Source organism: Protobothrops mucrosquamatus, unplaced genomic scaffold, assembly GCF_001527695.2.
Source record: "Protobothrops mucrosquamatus isolate PMUCROS unplaced genomic scaffold, P.Mucros_1.0 scaffold6, whole genome shotgun sequence".
NCBI classification, from domain to species: domain Eukaryota; kingdom Metazoa; phylum Chordata; class Lepidosauria; order Squamata; family Viperidae; genus Protobothrops; species Protobothrops mucrosquamatus.
The window spans coordinates 5,711,762-5,737,855 of NW_015386393.1; the positions used below are offsets into that span (position 1 = coordinate 5,711,762).

Genomic DNA, 26,094 nt, shown 5'->3' on the forward strand with positions numbered 1-26,094 from the left:
TATTAAAATGCATAATTAATCTATAGAGTTTCTATCTCTAACCCCCCCCCCCCCCATCTTAATAACTCTATTAATGGAATGGGGATGCGTGAAGCCAGGGGCAGAGAGAGAGAGAGAGAGAGAGAGAGAATGAGTGTTTTCTTATCCCTTCCAGTCTGGGAAATAACATGCGATGTTAGGAAGTTTTGGCAAGCTACAAGCATTATCTGCTGTTTATTTTCCTGTTTCTTTTATTTTTATTCCAGTTAATGCTCTCCTTTTCCTCCAGAGAGCCCTTATATAGGGCTGCCCCCAATTGTTTAGGAGCTTTGCGACTAAATGAGAATTTGAATGTAAATCTCTTGTTTCTAATCTAGTACTCTAATCTGTCCTCCATCTTGATATGTTTCAGATATGTTAAACCACAATTAAACATATCTGTGCTGGCTAAGGATGATGTAAAGTGTAGTAAAATAAACCTAGTGGCTGGGGAAAGCTTCTGTCATTGCAAAAATGCATGGAGACATTGTGTGTGTTGCATTGCATTGTATTATTGCATTAAATATTGAATTGCACGAAGATACAATGTACATATGTATGTGGCTGCATAGAGTGTACCTAGCAGTATGTAAGGTTTTAGTCTATGTTGGGGCTTTGAAGGCTCTTTGTGAACATTCCCCTGTTAGCACAAGGGAAGATGTTTCTTCTTTTTAAAAAATAAAATGAAATGAAAAGGCTCAGCAAAACAATGGATCATTTTGAACAGAACTGAGTTTGCAGGTTCAAGTCTAATTGGACAAACCATCTCCTTCAGCGGGTGAACCCCTTATGAAGTGTGAAATTTGAATATTTCAAATATTTGAATATTTTACACTTTCCAGATTGATAGCCATCTTAAGAAATGGAAATGACACCATTGAAGGCAGAACTAAAGATTTTATTTTAAGGAAACTTACAGGTAGTTCTCCATTTATGACCAGTTGCTTAGTGATTGTTCAAAGTCACGATACACCCAGGAAATGGGACTCCACCCCCCCCCCCAGAACTGTAATAGCAATAGCACTTAGACTTATATACCACTTCATAGTGCTTTACAGCCCTCTCCAAGTGATTTGTAGAGTCAGCATATTGCCTCCAACAGTCTGGGTCCTCATTTTACCGACCTCGGAAGCATGGAAGGCTGAGTCAACCTTGAGCGGGTGAGAATCGAACTGCAGAAGTAGCCTGCAATACTGCATTTTAACCACTGCACCACCACGGCTCATGGTGATTGTGGATTCTCTTATGACTGCTGCAAAAAAGGTTGTAAAATTGTTTTGCGACCATCATGATTTACAACCATGATGGGAAGCCTCTATTCCAGGGGTAGGCAACCTTGGCTCTTTTATGACTCGTGGACTTCAACTCCCAGAATTCCTGAGTCAGCATGGCTGGCTCAGGAATTCTGGGAGTTGAAGTCCACGAGTCATAAAAGAGCCAAGGTTGCCTACTACTGCTCTATTCATAGGTCAAGGACTGTGTATTGTAAAATGTATTTATTATAAAGGGAAACAACAAAGTGGCTCTGAATTGATTTGAAATGACCTTTTAGATTTGGTTCTGCCAATGGTACATCCATGTTATTTGTAGCTTCCTAAGACCTTGAGGCGGGCCCTAGGAAGAATGATTTATAGTAACCAAACAAAAAGAAGAGTTATCCATTGTGGAAAATTCAGTGGGAGTTTGGAGACCTTGGCCTTTACTAGACCTGCCCCATATTACCTGGTTATCTGCCTACTTCAATTACCTTTATGCTTTGTAGAGGTGGATTAATATTTGGATATTGAGATGGGGAGCATGTAAATTTAACAAATACACATTTCCAAGGTGGGAAAGTCACTCACATCACCTGGACTTAGATTCATAAAGTGTCTCCACTAATTCAATAACAATCAGCCTCTTCTCTTTACGAAACCCCAGATAGCTTCTGCGTACTTTTCACTTTAAAAAAGCCTTAAGTGAATATAACCTATTTTCCAAAGCACCTGAAAGCAGAACAAGAAGCAATGGATGGAAACTAATCAAAAAGAAAACCAACCTAGAAATAGAGAAATTTCCTGACAGAATAATTAGTCAATGGAATGGCTTGCCTCCAGAAGTTGTGGAGGTTTTTAAGAAGAGATAAGACAACCATTTATGCGGAATGGTATTGGGTCATTTGCTTGAGCAGGGGGTTGGACTAGAAGATCTCCAAGGTCCCTTCCAACTTGGTTATTCTGTTAATTTTGCAAACAGTCTTTGAACACTATCGCCTTTCCTACCTTTTAAATTTTGTGTATATCTGTGTGGAATATACTTTGGTTTGATCACCCTCACCAGTTCCAGAAAACACAGCTGATATTATTCTAAAAGAGCAGGATGGGAAGAAAGAAGTAAAACATTATGCAGAGCAAAATTGAAAAACATAGGTAGCACTATGGTGTTTTTTTGTAGTTGCATTAAGCATCTTACTCCACCGCCAGGCTCAATCCTGCAACGTAATCACATTGGAAATTTTTTTTTTATTAGAAAACAAACTCTAAATGAGATTTATGAATATTCATTAGGAGTGGAGATTAATATGCATAATTATGCAAATTAGACAGCAATTAAACACCAATTCTCCAGGGAAATGATTAACACAAAAGGCTTCGGAATGGAAGCATGTAATTTTGAAAGAAATTTCTGGTTAAATGAACAGTACGGAGAGGGAAGGAGAGAAAAAGATGGTGTGTTTCTCATAATAATATGCTTTAAAAATTCCACGTATACAAACATAGTAGAGTTGGACTACAAAGCCTCCTTGTGATGATAGAGATGTAGTTACAATCTGAGCATAAGATGAAATTAAAGAAATCGTGCTAAGATGGACACCATCTCCTAATGAAACTGGTTTGCCATCTTGGTCTTGGCTGATTTCCAGATCTCTCATTCCAGCATCAGTCAAGGAGTGGAAATATCCTATTGGAAAGGAAAAATACCCATTGTACACACAAAACATTCCCTGCCAGTAATATTTTGGACATGGAAGGGGACAGTCTTGTTCCAGACATGGTTTGATTTGCAATCATATTAGAGCAGGTGTGAAGCGCAGGAAATCAGGAGTCCAGGAAGTCCAAATGAATATGCAGGTTTATTGTATGTTAAAGCTTTCTACAAGAATCTGAACTACTACCAGCTAAAGCAAATTGGCGGTGGGTAAGAGTCAGTGGAATTCAAGGTGGGCTGGACTTAGATCTCTTGTGAGCCTGAAGGGACTCGAGACTAATAACACGTTTGACCCCTCCCTCGGGCTCAGCCTGGTCTCCTACAACAGGACTAAAACGGTCTTCTGACCTATTTAGAATTGCCTGCAATTGTTCAAAGGGAGGAGACCAGCGTAGGATTGACCTCCCATTTTATAGGGACTTTGCTTATTTATTTATTTGCAGAATTCACCTTGTTCCCATACAAAAACACTTGGCAACTTGAGAGGGAGGGACTGCTCTAGTCTAAGGAGACCAAAAATAGTGGAATAGCTTCTTCCAAAGGCAGTTAGCTCATCTCAAGCCATTTTCCTCGGCAGGGAAGCCAGGAGTACATTCTTGATCCTTCTTGTACTTTATGGCAGTATTTGAGTTGGACTTTCCCCAACTTGGCAGCCTCGAGATGCGTCAGGACTAAAATTCCCAGAATTCTCAGTTGGAATGGAGAATTCATAGTGTTCATGAATGTATATAGTACCACAGCGAGACCTAAGAAAGCTTTTCCCAAGCAGATGTCCATAACCCTTTCCCGGAATCTGTAATCTGCAGCTGTGCTACAACTTCCATAAGAAACACCAGGAATTAAATCTCTGCGTGGATGAGAAATAAAGAGGTCTATTTTGCTGCAACATTTCTTCAGACTTCTGGGGAAGGTGGTTTGCTTTTTGGGGTCCTCATTCCATATCTGGGAGCAGGTAAAGTTCAATCAGGGCTGAAATGGGATGGAGATGTCAGCAAAAGAGGAAGGTCCTTCTTGATGATGACCAGGGTCTATGACATCTATGACACCTCAGCGTGGCCGTCTTGCCACGACCACGTCATCATGGCCACCTCAATGGAGCCACCTCAGAGCTGCCATCTCAGCGCGGGACAAATTGCCAGCCTGCTAGAGGCTGGACCCTGATCTGGAGACGCAGCCTGTTGCGACATTGTGGTTCACAACCGCCTCTTGTGAAGGGAGGTGTCAAGTTGCCCATGGCAAGTTTCCCATGGTGATTTGTTCTGCACTGAGATGGCAGTGCCGGAATGGCCACGACGAGATAGCCATGGTGACATGGCCATGGCAAGATGGCAGGGCCAAGGTGATGGTGCCAATATGTCTCATTCTGGACCACTTATGGCTTCTTTTCTTTATACAACATAAATGATGGACCAATTAGGTTTGGCTAAGAGAAGAAAATAATTTATTCCATTAACTGCTTCCTTCCCACCCACCCCCCTTCATAATTTGAGTATCCTGAATTTTTCCACCTCCTTTCCTGTAATGTTCCTCTAGCCCAGAGGTCCCCAACCTTTTGGGCACCAGGGACCAGTTCCGTGGAGAGAGGTTTTTCCGTGGACCGGAGGGGGCGTGGTTTTGTGTGCTGCCTGCATCTCGTGGATGGGGCTTTCCTTGTTTGTGCGGCCCAGTTTCTGGCATGCTGCGGCCTGTTGCCGGTCCACGGACCAGGGGTTGGGGACCCCTGCTCTAGCCAAAGCAGCTTTGGGGAAGGTAAGTTGTCTGTGTTACAACCCCCTTGGAGTGTTACAAATATTAAATAAAGTTTGCCCTCTCACAATTTTGCCAAACATATCAACTGAGGTTCCTTTGAAGCTGAATCTGTGTGGAAAATTTGCAAAACAGGAAAAGTCAGTGTTGGTTTGGGATTTTCATCCAAATATTTTTGTATTTGTGAAAGGAAGAGTTAACTTTGAGAGAGTCTGTCTTTTGAAGATCCTGTAGATCAAAGTAATCTTTGTTTTTTCTCTTCTTCTTTCCCCGAAAGGTTTGGATGAGCGACCGACCTCAGGTTCTTGGGCAACAGGAGATCAGAACAACTCCACGTTTGACCAAGTCAGGGTAAGGATCAGGAAGATCTGTTCATTGCAAGATGCAAATGGTTCTTTGTGGGTTTGTCCACACGTTGTGTCTTTTGGGATGGGAAAGTGAATTACTCTAATTCCTTTTTTTTCCTGAAAATATAGGAAAAGTAGCTTTCCTCTCAACTTAATTCTTGCTGAGCTATTTAATTTTGAGGAATCAAATCTAATTTTAAGGAATTATTTTCTGAGAGCATCCAGTCACATGTCCTACACAGTGGTTCTCAACCTGTGGGTCGGGACCCCATTTGGGGTCGATCGACCATTTCATGGGGGTTGCCAAGCAAGGCTGTCCGCCATTTTTTTGTCCGCCATTTTTTTCCCCTTTTCCGGCGGGTGCCTTACCTCCCTTGGGCTGGGCCAGCTGGTGGTCGGCCTGCTCCATCTCTGCCGCTTGCCAGCTACGCCTCGGCCGGCGCAGGGGGCGGAACCACGCATGCGCGGCGCTCCCGGGCAGGGAAAGTTCTCGCCGTACGACCGGTTGGGTAGTCCTCGACTTACGACCGGTTTAGTCCTCGACTTACAACCGGTTTAGTCCTCGACTTACGACCGGTTGGGGGTCGCGGCATTAAAAAGGTTGAGAACCACTGTCCTATAGGAAACCGATCCACAAGCAGGAGGTGAAAACAACAAACTTCTTGTTTGTATATGCTTAGCGGGATCATAGTTACAGGATTTTTTTTTAACCTTACTCTTTAGCTCCTGAAGCTCCCAGACCTGCTTACATACTGTACAATAATGTAAAATTGGTGCTGCTCATTCAGCTTATAGTCCAGTGATGGCGAACCTTTTAGAGACCGAGTGTCCAAACTGCAACCCAAAACCCACTTATGCATCATTGGGTGCAGCCCATTGGGTGGGCGTGGCCCATTGGGTGGGTGTGGCCCATTGGGTGGGCGTGGCTGCGGTGGTAACAGCAGACTGGATGGGACTAAAAAGTTCAATCAATCAATTCCAATTTTGCAAGATCTTTTTTTTTTCCCACAAGAAGTTGAAATTGACTGATTGATTGAACCTTTTATTTTGTGTACACGGCGGTGGAGGCCTAAAGCGAAAAGGTTTTATAAAACCCAGCTGAAGGCCTAGGAGTGGGGCAACGGCGCATGTGCCCACAGACAGGGCTCTGAGTGCCGCCTCTGGCACCCGTGCCATAGGTTCGCCACCACTGTTATAGTCTAATACAGAAAGAAAAAGGGATGAAGAAGGAAGATGAAATGACAGACTTAAGAATCCATTCTTAAAGTTCTGTTGCAGTTCAAGCTAAGTTCAGGTCATAAAATGATCTGCTGGAATGGAATTAGTCGAGAGAAAAACAGAGCCTGAAGAAGGAATTGGTATTTTAACAAAATTGAGGTTTATTCCATGGAGCCTAATGGAATGGCTGATACACACTTAAAAAGATTTCCATGAATTTAAGGTTCTGCTTAGCTATCTGAGTTAATTGTTTGGTCATCTTGTTTTTGAGTTTGATCTGTCTTCCTTCCAGCATTAATCATCCATTTTTTTGAACTACGTTCGGCTTATTTTCTTTCCCATGATAATAGCAGGTGAAGATAATGATCTCTCCAGAACCTTTTCTGTTCTGGAGAGCACCAGATGTATTTAGTTATGGAATTTAGAAGCCGCCCATCTCATTCTGAGGTGGATTCCGCCTTTTATGATGGAGACTTTCTGTATGTGCTGAGGTTTTGTTGTGATTTCCTCACTTCCCTCCATAACCCTGATGCAGCATAGCTTAAGCCTAAGGGAAGTGTGTTTACTTATTTAACTTCTGCACCACTTCAGCTGAGAGCCGGTCTAGTGTAGTGTTTAAGGCAGTGTTTCTCAACCTTGACAATTTTAAGGCATGTGGACTTCAACTCCCAGAATTCCACAGCCAGCAATGCTGGCTGTGGAATTCTGGGAGTTGAAGTCCACATGCCTTAAAAATTGTCAAGGTTGAGAAACACTGGTTTAAGGCATCAGGCTAGAAATTGGGAGACTGAATCCTAGTCCCGCCTTGGGCAAGAAGCCAGCTGGTTGACCTTGGGCCAATCATTCTCTCTCTCTCTCTCTCTCAGCCTAGGAAGGAGGCAATGGCAAAACACTTCTGAAAAAACCTTGCCAAAAAAACTTCAGGGACTTGTTATCCAGGCAGTCTTTGAGAATCGGGCATGATTGAACAGAAGGGGGAAAAAAAACAAAACTTGGAAAATGAGAGTATATAGAAACAGTTTGATAGTCAGTTGGAGTCGATTTGACCCATGCCAAGATTGCTGGCCTTTATAAGAGCCAACTAAATTGAATTTTAAAAGTGTATTTTGATTTGGAAATGGTTCTGGGATACCCTTAGCCTAGTTCAGGGGTAGGCAACCTAAGGCCTCAAGGTCTTAGGAAGCTACAAATTACATGGATGGTACCAAGTTGGCAGAACCAAATCTAAAAGGCCATTTCAAATCAATTCAGAACACTTGTTGTTTCCCTTTATAATAAATACATTTTGCATTAAATACAAAGTCTTCGACCTATGAATAGAGCAGTGGTAGGCAATCTTGGCTCTTTTATGACTCGTGGACTTCAACTCCCAGAATTCCTCAGTCAGCGTGGCTGGCTCAGGAATTCTGGGAGTTGAAGTCCACGAGTCATAAAAGAGCCAAGGTTGCCTACCCCTGGCCTAGTTGATTGAGACAGGAGTGGGTAGGCAGTGTGCTTCGTGACTTTGTGCATATGGATGCTATTTTTGTTTTCCTTACAGCAGGGCTATGGCGAAGGTTCACACTACAGTGAACACAGGGACCTGCCATCCCATAACAGCATATCTTCGTCGTCATTCCTGGGGTCTGGAATAGTAGGTAAGTGTCCCTGCTTGGAGCAAGTCTTGACACTGTAAACTTTTGCTCATCTGGAGCTCTGTCCACCGGCAAGATGACTGCTGTATTTGATGGGACCGGTCCTGTTTGATTTTAAATAGAAAGATAGATGATAGTAGATCTTACCTGCTTTCTTCCTTGTCATCTCATCAGCCTTCTGATGATGCTTTCTTGACCACCTTGGTTGTTAGTCCTGGTTTGACTTGTCTCCCAGCCATCACCATTTCCTGATTCCTTTGCCTCATGTGTGGGAAGAATGGGAAAAGTCAATCTTGCTCGGGATCAAGAGAATCCTTATGTTCATAAGAATTATTGCAGGCCTATTTAACAACAATGGGTTTTTTTTGGCTGCTTCCAGTTAAATGGAGCCAGCAGCATCACTTTTCTTGCAAGGCCGTTTCTGAAGGTTCTTGGTGCTGTCTGAGTCTGGTTGTTTTCTTGCAAATGTTTCATTACCCAGACCAGGTAACTTCGTCAACAGTGATGATGTCACAGATATTCCTCGACTTATGACTACAGTTGACCCCGAAATTTGTGTTGCTAAATGAGACCTTTGCTAAGCGAGCGTTGCCCCATTTTACAAACTTTCTTGCCACAGTTGTTAAAAATGAATCACTGCAGTTGCAAAATTAGTAACATGGCTGTTAAGTGAATCCGACGTCCCCGTTGACTTTGCTTGTCCGAAGGTTGCAAAAGTGGATCACGGGACCCTGGGACACGGCAACCGTCATAAATATGAGTCAGTTGCCAAGCATCTGAATTTTGATCACTTGACTATGGGGATGCTGTAACCGTTGTAAGTGTGAAAAATGGTCATAAGTCCCTTTTTTCAGTGTTGCTGTAACTTTGAATGGTCACTAAATGAACTGTTGTAAGTCGAGGACTACCTGTACCTAGTTTGGGTAATGAAACATCTGCAAGAGAACAACCAAATTCAGACAGCACCAAGGATCCCTCGTTTTAACCCTAAGCTGCAAATATTCTCCTTTAGAAGCTGTGTTTGTACATATAAGGCCTCATGGCTCACATTTTTGAGGTACTCTAACCGATCCCCCTCCCCCACACCTCCTGAGAGTATTTGTGAATTAATCAACAGTAGGGAAGGAAAGCAAAGAGATTGGTGGGAATTATTTAACTGTTAGGAAGGAAACCAAACCGCCTGAGTAGATCTCTTTCAAGTAATTATTTCTAGCAATTAACTCCTTTTCAGGGCTAAGCTTCCTAATCTAGCCAGCATTGTAACTGGTGTGCATCCTGGACAATGGTTTTTAATCGGTTCACAGTCTTCCGCTCCTCCCTCCCAACTGCCTTTAATCTCAACATGTTATCTTCCCTCCTCTGTTCCCTTGCTAGAAATTATACACTTAATAGAATGATTGATTTTGAAAATCCCATTTTTCTTCCAAATGCCACAGTGAGAAGGAAACCCTTTATGTTCCTTGAACCATGCCCTGAAATATCCACATGTTCATGTTTGGCCCCCAGCTGAGGCATGTGGGCGATTTGGAGGGCAGGGGGTACACAAAAGAACATTGCATCTTTCTCCTGAATGCCAATCTGGCTGCCTTGGGGTGGTCTGGCATTTTTTTCTGGAAGTTAATCCTCTGAACCGGAAGCTGTTTGGGGTGTTCTGGACAAGATACTAAAATGTTGGGTTTTGCTCATGCGTAGGATTACATTGGCCGTGTCCTTACATAATGCTAAGCCAGGATTTCTTAACCATTGTGTGTTAAAAGATCCAGAGTGTGTTAATTTACACAGCAAGTGAAAAACAGCAATAGGCAGGGCTCATTGATTATGGAAAGTCAAGTGCCAACAAATAGCATTTTATGTAGATGAGCCAATGAATGCCAACCATAGTTAAACATATATTTTTTTAAATCCCCACAGGTGTAAGGTAGCTTCTCTCCCTCTCTGACTGAGAGCTAACAAATTTGCATAGTTGCATAGTTATTCTTTAGTGTGAGCAACATACTAGGCATAGCAAACTAAACCATAGTTTGCATGATACCTTGAAAGCCTTACTTTAGAGTGAAGGCAACAAAACCATGGTTATTGCTAACCCAAGTTAAGCTTATTTGAATCGTGATTCTCCTTTGGCTGGAGTTCAGCCAAAAACCTCACACACACACACACACACACACACACACACACACACACGTTTTTGTGTGTGTGTGTGTGTGTGTGTGTATATATATACATATGTGTGTGTGTATGTGTATACATATATATATGTGTGTCTGTGTGTCTGTGTAAGGCCTATGACAGTAGATGTGGAATTCTGAATTTCTCCAACCTACTAATTGGATTAATTGCCTTCTCTCCTCTCTGCCCCCTCCAGCCAATCTGTCTCCTTATTGACAATTCTTAACCCTTTCAGAAACAGGCATCTTTTAGAGATGCAATCAAAATTCAACATTACCATCTTCCTGATAAGGCAACTGCTTTCCAAGGCATAATATATTAGTTCCATGCATAGAACTAGACATGTTTTCTGTTTCATATGTACTTCTACTGACCACCCTTATAGCGGTGTAGATTTTATCATACTTTCTAAAAGTTATTTGCGGGCGGGGGAGAAAGGTCCTGGGATTGACGCAAGTAGCTCTTTGGGCATTGTGATAGTGTTCGCTCTCTTACTTGAAATCAAGCAATAACAGCTACGTGATTGCTATTATCATAGCTGGCATTTGAAAACATGCTAGCTTTTAGTATACAGGCAGTCCTCAACGTACGACCATAACTGAGCCCCAAATTTCCATTGCTAAGCAAGACAGTAGCTAGGTGAGCTTTGCCCCATTTTACGTCCTTTCTTGCCATAGTGGTTAAGGGAATCACTGTAGTTGTTAAGTTAGTAACACGGTTGTTAAGCGAACCTGGCTTCCCCATTGATTTTGCTTGTCAGAAGGTGAATTTTGATCATGTGTCCATGGGGATGCTTTAGCGGTTGTAAGGGTAGAAAAATGGTTATAGGTCACCTTTTTTCATTGCCGTTGTAAATTCAAATGGTCCCTAAACAAATGGTTGTAAGCCGAGGACTACCTGTATTACAAAATGAGGTGGTGGCAGGGGGCAAAGAAGGAGAGTGGCTGCAGTTCTCTTCTCCCAACAGCCTCATATCATGTCTAAGCAGCAGGCCTGATTTGAAGGCATCCATGTGTAAACTCCCAGTAGGGTGAGCAAATTGCCTGTGTGGAGCACACCTGTTCTTCACTGATGAAATGCATTGTCAAATGGAGAAAGATATCCTAAAGCCAGGATGTCACTGCTCTCTCTCTCTCTCTCTCTCTCTCTCTCTCTCTCTCTCTCTCTCTCTCTCTCTCTTTTCTCTCTCTCTCTCTCTCTCTCTCTCTTTTCTCTGCAGTTTGGCTTTAATTTGGTCCATTGGTTGCAGCTCTAACTGTTGTGTGTGTATGTGTGTCGGTATGCATGCATGCCATTACCTCAATCATATTGCAACTCTGCAGAAATGATTCAGGATTGTTGTGTGTCATAATCAAGAAATCCCTGCAGGCAAAACCTCACAGAATTTCTATTTTGACCATCTCTTTGCAATAATGACCCATCCTTGATCTGTATATTTGTATATTAATGGCCCTTACATGGTTCAGATTTCTTATTTAATCACGATTTGGTTGGTGTGCTAATCCTTTGTTATTTCCATTTCATTCTTATTTGAAAAATTAGTTTGTATTTTAATTTACTCCCAAAAGCTTTGAAAAGGAGTCATACAGTAGAGTTATAATGAGAGAATCTGACAACTTCCATTTAGCTTATCTCCCCAGTCTTAAGGTTATTTTTGCCGGGTTTCTTCCCCAATTTATGAATTTTCAAGGCAGACTGCATTAAAATTGGCATGAATTTTTTTCCTTAATACTGAACTTTACTTTTGCATGCTATTTCCCAATAGTTGCATTCTTTGGAAGCCATTTCTCACTAAGGGCTGGGTTTGCCCAAATAACACAATTTTTTGAATTCACAAAAGTACAGATTTGAGTGTATTATTGTTTTCTAGCTCTATAGAACTGAGAGATGTAAGAATTATATAAGCTTCAATTAAAATGTTTACCGTGCAAATGTTCTTCTCCATTTCCAGCCAAAAAAAGACATATGAGACTCAGTGGGCTTAGATTGTAGACGGATTATGAGTATTCCCTTCCCATTTTATAGCTCCAGGAATTCACCAAAATTATATTTCTGAAATTTGGCTGCAAAAATGTTGAAAAATGTAGAGCCGTGGTGGCGCAGTGGTTAGAATGCAGTATTGCAGGCTAATTCTGCTGACTGCCAGCAGTTTGATCCTCACCAGCTCAAGGTTGACTCAGCCTTCCATCCTTCCAAGGTCGGTATAATGAGGACCCAGATTGTTGGGGGGCAATAGGCTGTCTCTGTAAACTGCTTAGAGAGGGCTGTAAAGCACTGTGAAGCCGTATATGCATCTAAATGCTATTGCTATTTTTAGGGATACAGGTGGTCCTCAACTTACCAATGACTTAACAACCAAAGAGTTATGACACACTTAAAAAAACCCTACTTAAGACCTAACTTGAAGTTACAACTGCCTCCCCCCTTACTCCCAGTTACATGATTGCATTTCAGGCACTTGGCAACGAGCTTGCATTTATGATCAGTTGCAGCATCCCATAGTCACGTGGCTGCAATGTACAATATTTTTTGCTGTTTTATAGCAGAAAACGGTTTTTAAAACCCTCCCATTTGATACACTGGATTTGCTTAACAACCTTGTGGTTCGCTTACTGATTGCTGTGACTTTTTTTACAACCATTGTAAAAATACAGTAATCATAAAATAGAATTTGGTCACGTGGTAACTTGCTAAATAACCACAAAAACTTTACAACCAAAATTCTGAACTCAGTTGTGGTTGTAAGTTGAGATCTATCTGTACAATGTGCCCACTCCCTTATTCCTTTTTGCTAAAATACAGAGGGAAATTAATGCACTGGAAGTGCTTGATGTATCTAATTTGTCTCCCCAAATGCCTAGCTACAAAAATAATACAGGTTAGTCCTCAACTTACAACAGTTCATTTAGTGACAGTTCAAAGTTACAACGGCACTGAAAAAAATGACTTACGATCATTTTTCACGCTTATGACCGTTGCAATATTCCCCACGGTCACGTGATCAAAATGGATGCTGGGCAATTGACTCATATTTATGACAGTTGCAGTGTCCCAGCATGATGTAATCACCTTTTGTAACTTTCTTATAAGCAAAGTCAACGGGGAAGCCGGATTCACTTAACAACCATGTTACTAATGTAACAACTGCAGTGATTCACTTAACAATTGTGGCACAAAATGTCATAAAATGGGGCAAAACTCGCTTAACAAATGTCTCACTTAGCAATAAAAATTTTGGACTTAATTGTGGTCGTAAGTCAAGGACTACCTTATTAACTTGGATTTACTAGCAAACACGTGCCAATTGATTTAAAAAAAAACCACTGGACTAACTCTTAGCCAAGAACTAATTTCTAAAGTACTTCCCCCCCCCCCATAAGAGAGCTGAGAAAGAGGAAAAATCCCCCCCCCACACACACTCATTTACCTCCCCTCTCATCCTGATCTTGTCAAGATTAATTCCTGTGCACAGCTACAGAAGCTCTAACCTAGAAGGAAGGATCTTGCCATTTGCTTTTCAGATGCTCCTGAACGTCTCTGTTGTGGTTTAACCCGAGTCAGCACAGTGGCAAAAAAAAACAAAAAAAAAAACCCAACAACAACACCCCACCAGGGCTATTTTTGTGCGGGGGGGGATGGCAGGGGGCGGAGAGGAGAATGAGGGCAGTCATATGGCAAAATTAGTTCCTAAACCGCTTTTAAAAAATTAGGTCAGTTAAAAGATTTCGCCCTACAACCTTCTGACCTCCTGTTTACTTAATGCTAAGCCTCTCAAATGAATGGGAATGTGCGTGGCATAATGCCTGCTTGCTGTTGAAAAGTGTTCTATCAATCCCGGGTTTCCCAGTGTACATTTGAGAAAAGTCAGAATCAGCCTTGATCGGCTGGATGACCGCCTCTGAAGGACATCTGCTGGGAGACTGGTTGGCTTCCTGGTGCAGGTGGTGGACCATGGTGAGAACAGGCAGCTGAACCAGATGGGGGCCGGAGGGTCCGAGCAAACTGTTTGCGTTCATGTGAATGACATTTCTTTTAGTGTGAGTTTTCAGCATGGGAGGAGTAGTTGTCAGGTGTGAAAGACCAGGTCCACAGGTGAAGTTTCAATAAACTGATTTTTTTTTTTGTTGCTAAAAGCCTATGCTCAGGAATCTTTTATTGCTAGAAACTTACGCACAGGAATTTTTTCTTGCTAAAAGCCCATGCACAGGAATCTTCTCAACTAACAGTAGACACCTGCTTAAAATTAGAAAAGAGTCAACGGCGCTTAAAGAGGACTGGATTCCGTTCTCTTATGGCTACGTAGAGATTCTAGGCTGATCCCCCTTTTCACTCCACCCCAGAGTCTGCCATCCCTAACAGACGTGGCAATCTTGGCTCCCAGCAAGCAGGGTTGTATTGAGCTTCTTTTGGTGGATTCTCCCTTGCATCCACAGTCATTTCAGCAGCGCTGGGATCACTGCTTCAGATGACTGCTGGAAGGTAGGATTTCTCCCCAGGGATCCTAGCAAGAGCGGAGGCTTCCGCTCTCCCCTTGTTGAGCCCCTTACCATCGGGTAGCGCTGGGATCAGCACTACAGCCCGGCCCCCTCCCCACCTTTCCACTCTCCTACGAGGCCACGGAGGCCTCATTTGGCTTCACTTTCGGATCTGCTTCACCGGATTGCTGCTGTGGGATCGCGGAGACCTCAGACGGCTCCCTTTCCCTCCGGATCGTGCGGCCGCCATTTTGAGCTCTGAGACACATTCAGATGCTAAAGTCCAACAGCCTCTAAGTCTTGAAACAAAAGTCTGTGGAGATTCTCAACCATCCAGGTCAGGGTTGTTCCAAAGGTGCTTTTTCAAGAGGCAACCTGACTTCGTTTTCCCTTGAAGACGTTTCGCTTCTCTCATCCAAGAAGCTTCTTCGCTTCTCTCATTCTTGAATGAGAAGCGAAACGTCTTCAAGGAAAAACAAAATACAGTTGCCTTTTGGAAAAAAAACAACCCACCTTTGGGTCTTGAAACAAATGCCATGAAGCTGGGGGAAGATGCAGAAAGGAGGGTCGGAAATTTGGATAATTCAGAGGAGCCTCCTGTAGGAAGGCAGCTGCAGAGTTAGAAGTTCTGGCAAGACCAACCGACGAAGGCTGATCTTGCTTCTGAGCCCCCTCTTTCCACCAAGACTAACTGGCTGCTACCCAAAACAAACTTTGAATTAGATGGAATGAAGGGGTTCAGCCAGCAAACAGTTAGGAGATTGCAGTATACGGTCCTGACAAGATCATTGGACAAGGAAAAAGCAGGGTCTGAATCCTTGTGGTATTTTTGACTGGCACGGCATTTTGCCCTGATTACATTGCTTGGAGGATGAAAACCTTAAAAGTAGTGAGAAATACCAATGACTGCAAGCTAATTTGGAGAGGGGGGACTGGGGGCCTAACAAAGGAAAAAGAAGGCAGATACTGAGGAGATTGTGAAAACTGGTGAAAGCAAAGCGTTACCCTGGCTTTCTTGCCTTTAAAAAAAATATGACAACACTGAACAGTTTTAATTCTTATCTCCATAAGTGCAAGCTGAGGTTTGTATGAGTGTGTATACATCAGTGAGAGGGTGACTTTGGCATGCATTCTTTCCCATGGGTGTAAAATGTATGTCTAATGTTACGTCCAGGCCCCATAAACATCCTGTCGGAGTATAAAACATTGTTTCTAGAATAAAGGGGCCCAGTGAAAAATGTTTTATTTCATTTCCTTATAAGATTTCGCGTAGAGGGAACTGGGTGTTTTTAGCAGAGGGAAGAAGTATGGTTACAAGATGTTTCATCCATGTCTCAGATAGGATCTGGACTTTTACCCAGGGCCACAGAAATAATAATGCTTTATTGATGTAATATGTAGAAGAAGCATAGAAGAGTTCTCATATGAAATGAGGTCTTCTCAGCTAGAATATGGAAAAGATCAAACCTTTTCACCTAGAACAGGGGTAGTCAACCTTGGCTCTTTTATGACTCGTGGACTTCAACTCCCAGAATTCCTGAGCCAGCATGGCTCAGCTTGGAAACCTCTCCCTTTCCCCTCAGCATGGCTGGCTCAGGAATTCTGGGAGTTGAAGTCCACGAGTCATAAAAGAGCCAAGGTTGACTACCCCTGACCTAGAATATGGAGAAAATAGGGTCTTCTCTCAGCTAGAATGTGGAAAGAATGGCGGTCTTCTCAACTAGAAAATGGAGAGGATGGGAGTCTTCCCAGCTAGAATATAGAGAGAATGGGATATTTTCAGCTGAAGTATGGAGAGATCTTCTCAACTAGAAATTTATACTGCAGGAATTGTGTGTGGGGGGGAGGGTGTTACTTCTTGTGTTTCTGAAAAAAAGCACCACTATTTTTTTTTAATTTATTTTGCTTTATTTTAATTTTATTGCTAACTGGCTAAGTATCTCAGCTATGTACATTTATTTTGTTTTAAGATGTTCTTAGTGTTTTAATTATGTTTCTGGATTGTAATCTACCAGGAGTCATTGAGATGGGAATCTGTAGAAATTGAATAAATAAATAAAAATAAATAAGGCTGGTTTGAGAAGATCTAAGATATTGGTTGTTGGTAGGGAAGTGCAATGATTTGAATCCAAAATTGAAGATGTGCCACAGATACGGCTGCAAGACGCATCAGCACTTCCTCTGAGAAGCTGTGTCTGTTTTGGGAGTTCATATAGCAGCCAGGAAAATATCCTTTTGAGTTATCCAGATATGCAACAAGCTGTTTCAGGGTGTGCTGTTGCTACTTCCTTAAACTCAAACGTATATTTTCCTGCAATCCTGCAGCAACAATGCAAGGCTGGGAAACCATGCACTTTTTAAAGCAGTGTTTCTCAACCTTGACAATTTTAAGGCATGTGGACTTCAACTCCCAGAATTCCACAGCCAGCATTGCTGGCTGTGGAATTCTGGGAGTTGAAGTCCACATGCCTTAAAATTGTCAAGGTTGAGAAACACTGTTTTAAAGGATGCGCCAACTGTTGCAAAGCAATTTTCTGGCTTCAAATCCGAAATGTTGCACATCCCAAGATGTTGGATTTCCAACAAGATTATCTGCAGGCTCCAGCAAATCAGGAAAATCTTTGTTTTCTCCCTGTATTCTGACTTATGTCTCCATTTGTGGTAGTTTTCCAACACTTCCGATTTGCTCCCAGCTAATCGAAGGTGAGACTAGATAGAAAATTCTCTTTATCAGCATCTGTTGGGGAACTGTTGGGAAATCCTGCTGTACATAAATAGGTTGTCTTGAGGTATTATTGAATTGTGTCTTATTTTTAACCCTGATTTGACTTTTAGAAGGTGGAATTGGGTTTTGAAAATGTCTGATAAAAAGATGCAACAGAATTGGAAGATGAATAGAATTGGAAGATTAATCTCCATCACCAGGATACATACTTTCTTTCAACTGTCCTAATATTTCCCCAGACAGACTTTTGTCTCTTTGATTTTTGATCTCTAGGAAAAGGTACAGAAAGAAGCAACTACCCATTTGGAAGAGATGCAGGCATGCCAGCTATCAATCAGGTAAGCAGCACTGCTCTTTTATTTCAGTTAATTAATTAATTTGAAGCATTTTTAATCAAAGATTTATTCAGCAAAGTCTTGATCTCTTAGAACAGGGGTCTCCAAACTTGGTAACTTTAAGATTTGTAGACTACAACTCCCAGAATTCCCCAGCCAGCATGGCTGGTTGAGGAATTCTGGGAGCTGAAGTCCACAAGTCTTAAAGTTGCCAAGTTTGGGGACTCCTGTCTTAGAACAAAGAGATGTTTGTTTTCTTTCTCATAAGCAGGATAAGTAAACTTCACTTTTTCTCTAGGGGGGAATTACAGAACATATGAATTGGAAGGGATCTTAATATAGGTCATCTACTCCAAACCCCCTGCTCATTTCAGGAAACCGCTAAATCATTCCTCAACAGGAGGAGTGGGGCTACTTGTTCCCCATTTGAAAAGGTCCACAAGGGAGAGCTACCATCCAGCCTCCAAGGGGGAATCCACAATTCACCGCTGAAGCTCTCTGGCTTTCAAATTTAGCCTACACTGTTTATCCAAAAGAGATGTGCCAGATCAGACCAAGTCATGCTAATCCAGCATTCAGTTTTTCTCAACTCTGATCAGGATCTGGGCAGCTTCATAAATGGAATTTATCCATCCCTATCCCTATCCCGTCTATATCTATATATCAGTATAGCTATAGCTATATATCCAGTTGTGGGATTCAAATATGTGAATAACCGGTTCTCTTTGTAGATGCCGCTTCCGGAAGTCCATTCTGGGCTTGGGCAACAAAAAATTAGTTACTGATTCTGCCGAAGTGGTGCGAACTGGCTGAATCCCACCAGTGTATATATCTATAGCTATATATCTAGCTATGTATCATTTATTTCTATCATCTGTCTGTCTGTCTGTCTAGCCATCATCTATCTCTATATCATCTCTGTCTGTTTGTTTATCTGTCTGTCTGTGTTGGAGACCGCCCATCTCACTCACGGAGTGACACAAAGTTTGAAAGGAACAATCATCATTTTGACATCTTTAAATCTGCTACTTGTTTATATTCTGCTACTATTTGTTTGCATTACGTTCCCATGTTCAGATACCTTTGGCCTCCACTTCCTTGTGTTTCCCTCCCCCTCCATCGAAAAAATAAGTCTTTTTTGCTACAGTGTAAAAGCTGCCTGTTTCTGAGCACTGTAAGCTGATACCCCTTGGCTCTCCTTGTGGGTTTCTTGCAGTCTGCCCAGAATGCTGGGCTAAACGGACTTGGATCTTCATCCTTCATGATTTATGTGGTCACAGAGATGAGGTTTAGACCATGGGTCTCCAAACTTGGCAACTTTAAGACTTGTGGACTTCAACAGCATGGCTGACTGAGGAATTCTGGAGTTCAAGTTCACAAGTCTTAAAGTTGCCAAGTTTGGAGACCCATGGTTTAGACCAGGGGTAGGCAACCTTGGCTCTTTTATGACTCGTGGACTTCAACTCCCAGAATTCCTGAGCCAGCATGGCTCAGCTTGGAAACTCTCCCTTTTCCCTCAGCATGGCTGGCTCAGGAATTCTGGGAGTTGAAGTCCACGAGTCATAAAAGAGCCAAGGTTGCCTACCCCTGGTTTAGACAAATGATTTATTGAAGGAATCAAGCACAATATGAATGAGAGATCCTCTCAGTTTCACAGTTTATGCTAGTCATTCTTGCCGGTTGATGTTCTCTAAATATTTTGGATTATAATTCTCATCATTCCTAATGGGTATGTCAACTGGGAATTACAGTTGTTATTCCCAACCAACACATTTGGAGGGTGCTAAGTTGGGAAAGGGAATGGCCGGTGAGTAATGGCTGAATTTTATAATATATATATATATTTTCTCTCCCATCTCATCTCCACCTGTTCCTGTCTGAGCCGGGCTGTGCTGCAGTCACACTTGCATGTAAATCTTTCCTTTCTTCTAAAGGAAAAATAAGATAACATCTTAAAATGGTGGCAGGAGAAAGAAGAGAGCGTTGTTGTGTTTTTTCTTCTTCTTCAAAACATTAGACCAATTTTTCCAAAACTTCTGAGACAGGCAGATTTATACATATATATATATTTTTCTGCTGAATTTCAAAGCAGATGTGCGAGGACGGCTATGGGTGCCAAAATAGATGTAATTTTAAAAACAGAACAGGAGACTTGCCAGCCGGCCATGTGTTTAAATAGTATGGAGTTTGCTTGTGTTGTTGTTGTTTTAATTTGCTTTCTGGTAGGCGGAGGAGAGAGGCATAATTGAAAGGGTGACGTCATGAATGGAAGAATCAGTGGGAAGAGCAAGGCTCTTGCTGTGGAGATCATAAATCAAGGGGAAGAAAGCATAGCTTGTAAGTTGCTTAGGAAAGTGGCCTGCCAAATCCAACATTATTGGTGAGACACAGTCTAAACATTTCCTGCATCAGCTCCTTAATGGTAGACTGCTTTTGAACAGGGAGTTTTCCTTTCCCACCCCCCAACACTTACCAGTTACTGGTCTGGTAAGAATTGGTAGAGATGAACATTCTGATGAGGCAAACTAGATGTTTCTCAGGTGATCCTCAAGCAAGACATAAAAAAGGAACACTTGCTCTTTATTATTTGTCTCCCCACATCTAATCTTTATTTATTTGTAAAATTTGTTCGCCGCCCATCTTGCCCCAAGGTAACTCTGGGCAGCTTAGAGTAGAATGATTAGAGTAGAAACGAGATCTTGGCAGCTTATTTGTGACACTCCAAAATTTTACAGCCATTTCTTTAGTGAATGTTTGTGGTTACAATGGCACTGGGGAAAAAAACGACTTATGACCAATCCTCATAGTTATGACCGTCACAGCATTCCCCCACAGCCATGTGAACAAAATTCAGGCACTTGGCAACCAGCATGCATTTACAAAGTTTGCAGTATCCTGGGGTCAATGTGATCACCATTAGCAACTTTCCAGAAGTCCTTTGGCAGGCAAAGTCAGTGGGGGAAGCCGGATTTATTTAACGACATGATTCATTTAACAACTAGGGCAAAAAAGGTCAAAATCAGGGTGTGGTTCACTTAACTTAGCACTGCTTAGCAATGGAAATCCTGGTCCCAGTTGTTGTAAGTTGAGAACTACCTGTAAGGCTTTTTTTTCCCCTTCAAAATTAAAAATGGAAATCCTCTCTCTTGCTTGCTTACTTACTTATGTACAGTATTTATTTGGGAAACTTATATGGAACCCTATCTTAGACATGATAATCCTAGGTAGCTCATATCAACATTTCATAAAAACAAAGGTATAGTCAAACCCACAAAACTCCACTAAAGACATACTTCTCACCACAGCCCCATAACATCTCATTAAATCTACATTGACTGGGCTCATTTCTATCCTAGCCCAATGCTTGAGCCAGGTCTTCACCTCATCTGGAAGCCTTCCTTCCTTCCTTCCTTCCTTCCTTCCTTCCTTCCTTCCTTCCTTCCTTCCTTCCTTCCTGACAGCAGATGATCTCCAGGAAGTAAACCATTTCCATTTCCTCTTAAGTCCTCCCCCCACCTAAAAAACCCAGCCTCTGACCTCCCATGTCTTCCTGGAAGGTCAAATTGTATCTGGATCCCACAAAAGGTATGTATTCTGATTTAGAGAGCTGCTACGCCAGTGGAAGAGGGAAATTTTTCTGCTTAAGTATCATACATATGTAAGCAGAGTATCAGAAAACCCATGTTGCCATAACCCAACAGTTTTGTCTAGCCCAGAATTCTGTTTCCAGTAGGGGCTGGCTAAGACGCCTGAGGAATTCAAGATGTGATCCGGTTCAGCACCATTGGATATGGAATGTGCACTTTCTAATCACACCAGTTTTCTATCTGAATTCTGAAAATAATTGAAGTGTAATAAAAAACTGATGTGAAGAAAGACTAAGAGCCCAATTAGCCTGGTGTCCTGCCTCCAGCCCCATCAGGCCCAATGTCTTGGGAAGCATCACAAAGCATAGATCGAGTTGCTGTCCTGCTTCTTTCCAACATCTGCTAAACAAGGCTTTTGCAACTAATACAGAACTCAGCGAAACCTCTATGCTCAGAAACTAATTTGAGGCCTCTCTTCAGATGAGGTGGACCTGTGCTCAGTTCAGCCACGATCTGTTTTACATGGATCTGGAAATCGTCTTTGCCACCCGCAGTTATTTTCCTCTTTAATTTCTCCTTCACTGTAAGAGCCAGACTCTGGAGATTACAGGTAGTCCTCGACTTACGACCACTATTGGGACCAGGATCTTCATTGCTTGTTAAGTGAATCATGAGGTTGTTAAGCAAATCCGGCTTCCCCCATTGACTTGGTTTGGTTGGAAGCTGACTGGGAAGGTCGGAAATGGTCAACACAGGACCCTGGATGCTGCACCATGATATAGTGCAGGGGTCTTCAAACTTGGCCCTTTTATGACTTCTGGACTTCACCTTCCAGAATTCCTCAGCCAGCCATGCTGGCTGAGGAATTCTGGGAGTTGAAGTCCACAAGTCATAAAAGGGCCAAGTGTGAAGACTCCTAATATAGTGCATGCCAACTGCCAAATGCCCCAATTTTGATCATGTGACCATGGGGATGCTACAATGGCTGTAAGTGCGATGACCAGTTGTATGTCACTTTTTTTAGTGTCTTATTTTGAACGCTAAACAAATGTTGAGGACTATCTGTATATTGTGTAGAAATTAGTCCCTAAACTGGAGAGTACCATTTGGCCAAAGATGAGGAACCTGTGGCCTAGTAGAGGTTGCTAAACTACCAATACCAGCATCCCTTTCCTGTTGGCCCTGCTGGATAGGACTGTGTGCCTTGGACTGCAGAGGTTGAAGTCCATCCTACCCGGAGGTTATCATTGAGGAACGTTGCGATGGATTTCTGCCAGGTTGGCAAAGGTGTGAAAGAGCTAGACTAGCCAAACAGGAATATAAACCTGGCACTATTGCTCACATGCGTCCACACCTGGCACTCGGCTCCTCCTCGTTTTGTAAAACCATATTCGGCAAGAGATTTGAGTTTTGTTCAGGCTCTGATGGGGCCCTCTTGTTTTTCTTGTTTCTGCAGCCTGGCTTTCTGCCTAGCGAAATAGGGATTTCGAGTCCCAGCACGCTCTCCCCAACGGGGGTGAAGGGAAGCTCTCAGTACTACCCATACGCCAACAATCCTCGCAGGAGAGTCGCAGACAGCAACATAGGTATGTGGCCTTGGTGAAGGGTGTTGGCTGGAGCAGTTGCCTTTGCGGGGGGTTGTGTGTAGCAAAAGTTCTTAATTGCAAAGTAGGAAGACCAAAAGACGTTTCCTGTCAGGGTCTCACTGCAGCCCTTCCATTAGAGAAAGTGCACTGTTGTTCAACCTTAGCAATTTTAAGATGTGTGGACTTCAATTCCCAGAACTCCATGTCCAGCTTGCTGGCTAGGGAATTCTGGGAACTGAAGTCCACACATCTTAATTGCCAAGGCTGAAAAACACTTATCTAAACCACCATTCTTGCTCAAACATGGGACAACTAAGGGCTTCTAAGAAATCCAAGAATTGACTGTGAGGGCAGTAATCATCTCTGACTTATTGTTAAACCATATGCCAGCATTTGGAGGGAAGGTTTCAGTGTAATTGTATCAGTCTTGTCTTCGCTAGGGAGAGACAGTTGCATCGGGTCCAAACTGAATAACTAAATATAGAGAGAGGGTAGCTGCGCTTCCCACAACTTTTGTTCAGAGGTAGATTAATTCCAGACAATCAGCCTCCTTTGAATCATCATCGCCAGCAGCCTGAAATAGACCTAAGTATGGATTTGTCTTCTTCAGTTCATTATTTTCCTGCCATTGGATGACCCAAGAATCTAATATTTGGAGACAAAGAGAAAAAAAATCTTAACACTGTGGATCAGTTGTCCTCAAATTAGTGTTGCTCTAAATGTGCTATGACAGCAATTCTAAGAAATGGAAGGTGATGCTATTGGGAATTTTTTAAAATTAATTTACTAACTTTAGTTAAGAAAATTTATATGGCCGCCCACCTCACTCTCAGTGACTCTGGGAGTCTTAACAAAGATAATTTGAGGAATTATGATCCCAATGTATCTGGAGAGGTATCAGTTTAGAGAGAGATATTCTAACTTGGTGTTTCTCAAGCTTGGCAACTTTAAGATGCGAGAATTTCAATTCCCAGAATTCCCCAATCGGCATGACCAGCTGGGGAATTCTGGGAGTTGAAGTCGCATGTCTGAAAGATGCCAAGGTCGAGAAACATTGCTCTAACCAGTTTGGTAATGCTTTCTTGTAAAAACTGTGTCCCAAATCTTACAGAGCATCTTTCTCTGTCCAAGGATTCCACCAATTATTGGTACTGGGTCTCCGAAAGGTGTTGCCCTGTCAATGATGTAATAACAGCAACAGAAGCAATATTTATTTTACCGAGGGAAAATGGCCATGTACACTTGTTACAACAGAAACCATCTTTTTGTGACACTTTCCCAAGTGTTTCCCAAACTGTGAGGTGTATCTTCCCTGAGGAGATACAGATAGAATCCCAGGGAAGTGTGAAGAACTTTTTAGTGTACAATTACAGTAAATCCAGCCTTCCCATACGTTCAGTTGTACTGTTTCCATTGTCAAGTTGTATTCATTTTGGTGTTTGGATTTTTTAGGGAAGGTGTGTATATTAACATTGCACTAAAGGGAGGGGTGATGGCAAAAAGCGTAGCAATCCGTGCTGTAAAGTCTTCTGTGGAATCCATCAGTCTAAGAAACCTTTGCCTTAGTAGCAATATTGTTGTCATTTTAACAATATTACTACAATGAAAACATAATAGGCAAAATGTCATTATTACCATATCAAATCTTTCCCCTCAAGAAGCTGAAGCTTGCCTGAATTTTCATTCATTCATTCATTCATTCATTCATTCATTCATTCATTCATTCATTATTTCCCGCCTTTATTATTTTTACAAATAACTCAAGGTGGCAAACATATCCACTACACCTCCCTCCTCCTCCTTTTCCCCACAACAAGCATGTGAGGTGAGTTGGGCTGAGAGAGAATGATTGGCCCAAAGTCACTTAAGCTGGCTTTCATGGCTATGGCAGGATTAGAATTCACAGTCTCCCAGTTTCTAGCCTGGCGCTTTAAACCATTAGACCAAACTGGCTCTGTCCTTCCAGTTTCATTCATCTATAGCAGTGGTTCTCAACCTGTGAGTCGGGACCCCATTTGGGGTCGATCGACCATTTTATGGGGGTCGCCAAGCAAGGCTGTCTGCCATTTTTTTTGTCCGCCATTTTTTTTGTCCATTTTTCCCCCTTTTCCGGCGGGTGCCTTACCTCCCTTGGGCTGGGCCAGCTGGTGGTCGGCCTGCTCCGTCTCTGCCGCTTGCCAGCTACGCCTCGGCCGGCGCAGGGGGCGGAACCACGCATGCGCGGCGCTCCCGGGCAGGGACAGTCCTCGACTTACCACCAGTTGGGTAGTCCTCAACTTATGACCGGTTTAGTCCTCGACTTACGACCGGTTTAGTCCTCGACTTACGACCGGTTGGGGTCGCGGCATTAAAAAGGTTGAGAACCACTGATCTATAGACTATGCAAGGCAGATTCCTCTGACAGTGAATGGGTCTATTGTAAAGGCAGTCCATAGAACTTTAATAAAAGATGGGATTTGAATCCAGATCTCCTTATACCCCTCCACCCACTTTGTCATGCGGGGCATGAAACAAATAGAGGAGGCCAGAAGATCCGTGCGCTGGGTGGGACCACTTCAGGTGCTCTGTGCTTTGGGAAGCTCAGCCAGCTGCCGAGTATCCTGCATCCCATTGCTTTGAAGTCAGTTCCCCAGAAAGCTGCAAGCAGCAGCAGCTAGAGAAGCTTGACTTGACGAAAAAATGAATTGGAGTCTCATAAGGATGTTTTGAGATAGCTTCCAGCACATCCTTCCTGGCAAGCAATTTTGCCAGCCAAATCCAAGCTGCATGTCAATAAATATTCCTTTTATCCTCCCCCATCTGCTGTCCAATTCAGAGGAGCACAGGGGAGGATGCTGGGAGATCTTCCTTTAAAAAGCCAGCCTCCCAGATCTTTCCAAGTGACCCTCCCCCAACTCTTTATGAGGTGGGATGGAGGTAGTTGCTCCATTTTGCCTTCAGGAGAACCCGGACATCTGGCATTCATTGATGGAAAAGAATCTCAGGAATGGAGACCTTTGAGTAAATGCAGCCGTGTGGCTTTTTCTCTGCCACTCAGTGGCCAGGATCAAAGGTGGGGGAGATGTCAGCCGTTTGCAATCATTATTAATGTATATAATGTATATAATATTTTGCAAAGAGCAGGTGTGCAGGTCCTGGCCCCATTTCCCTGGCCTTACAATTTAAAACAGACCCAGGAAAGAGATAGAAAAGGGAGAAACAGAAGCAGAGAGCAGCAGAGTGCAAGGCCATACTAGCAAGGGATGAAGAGAAGGATGGATTGGTAGGATAAAACACTCAGGGCTTACCAA

General features: G+C 42.7%; 1 protein-coding gene across 1 annotated transcript in view; it reads left to right on the forward strand.

Annotated features, from left to right (window-relative positions):
• The first annotated feature begins 3,645 nt into the window (after positions 1–3,645).
• TCF3 (transcription factor 3) overlaps positions 3,646–26,094 on the forward strand; it is a 71,587-nt gene continuing 49,138 nt past the window's right edge. The window contains exons 1-5 of the mRNA XM_015809938.1: positions 3,646–3,649; positions 5,009–5,082; positions 7,837–7,933; positions 17,570–17,634; positions 22,675–22,804. Of these exons, the coding sequence (XP_015665424.1) occupies positions 3,646–3,649; positions 5,009–5,082; positions 7,837–7,933; positions 17,570–17,634; positions 22,675–22,804 (370 nt within the window). The remainder of the gene's footprint in view (positions 3,650–5,008; positions 5,083–7,836; positions 7,934–17,569; positions 17,635–22,674; positions 22,805–26,094) is intronic.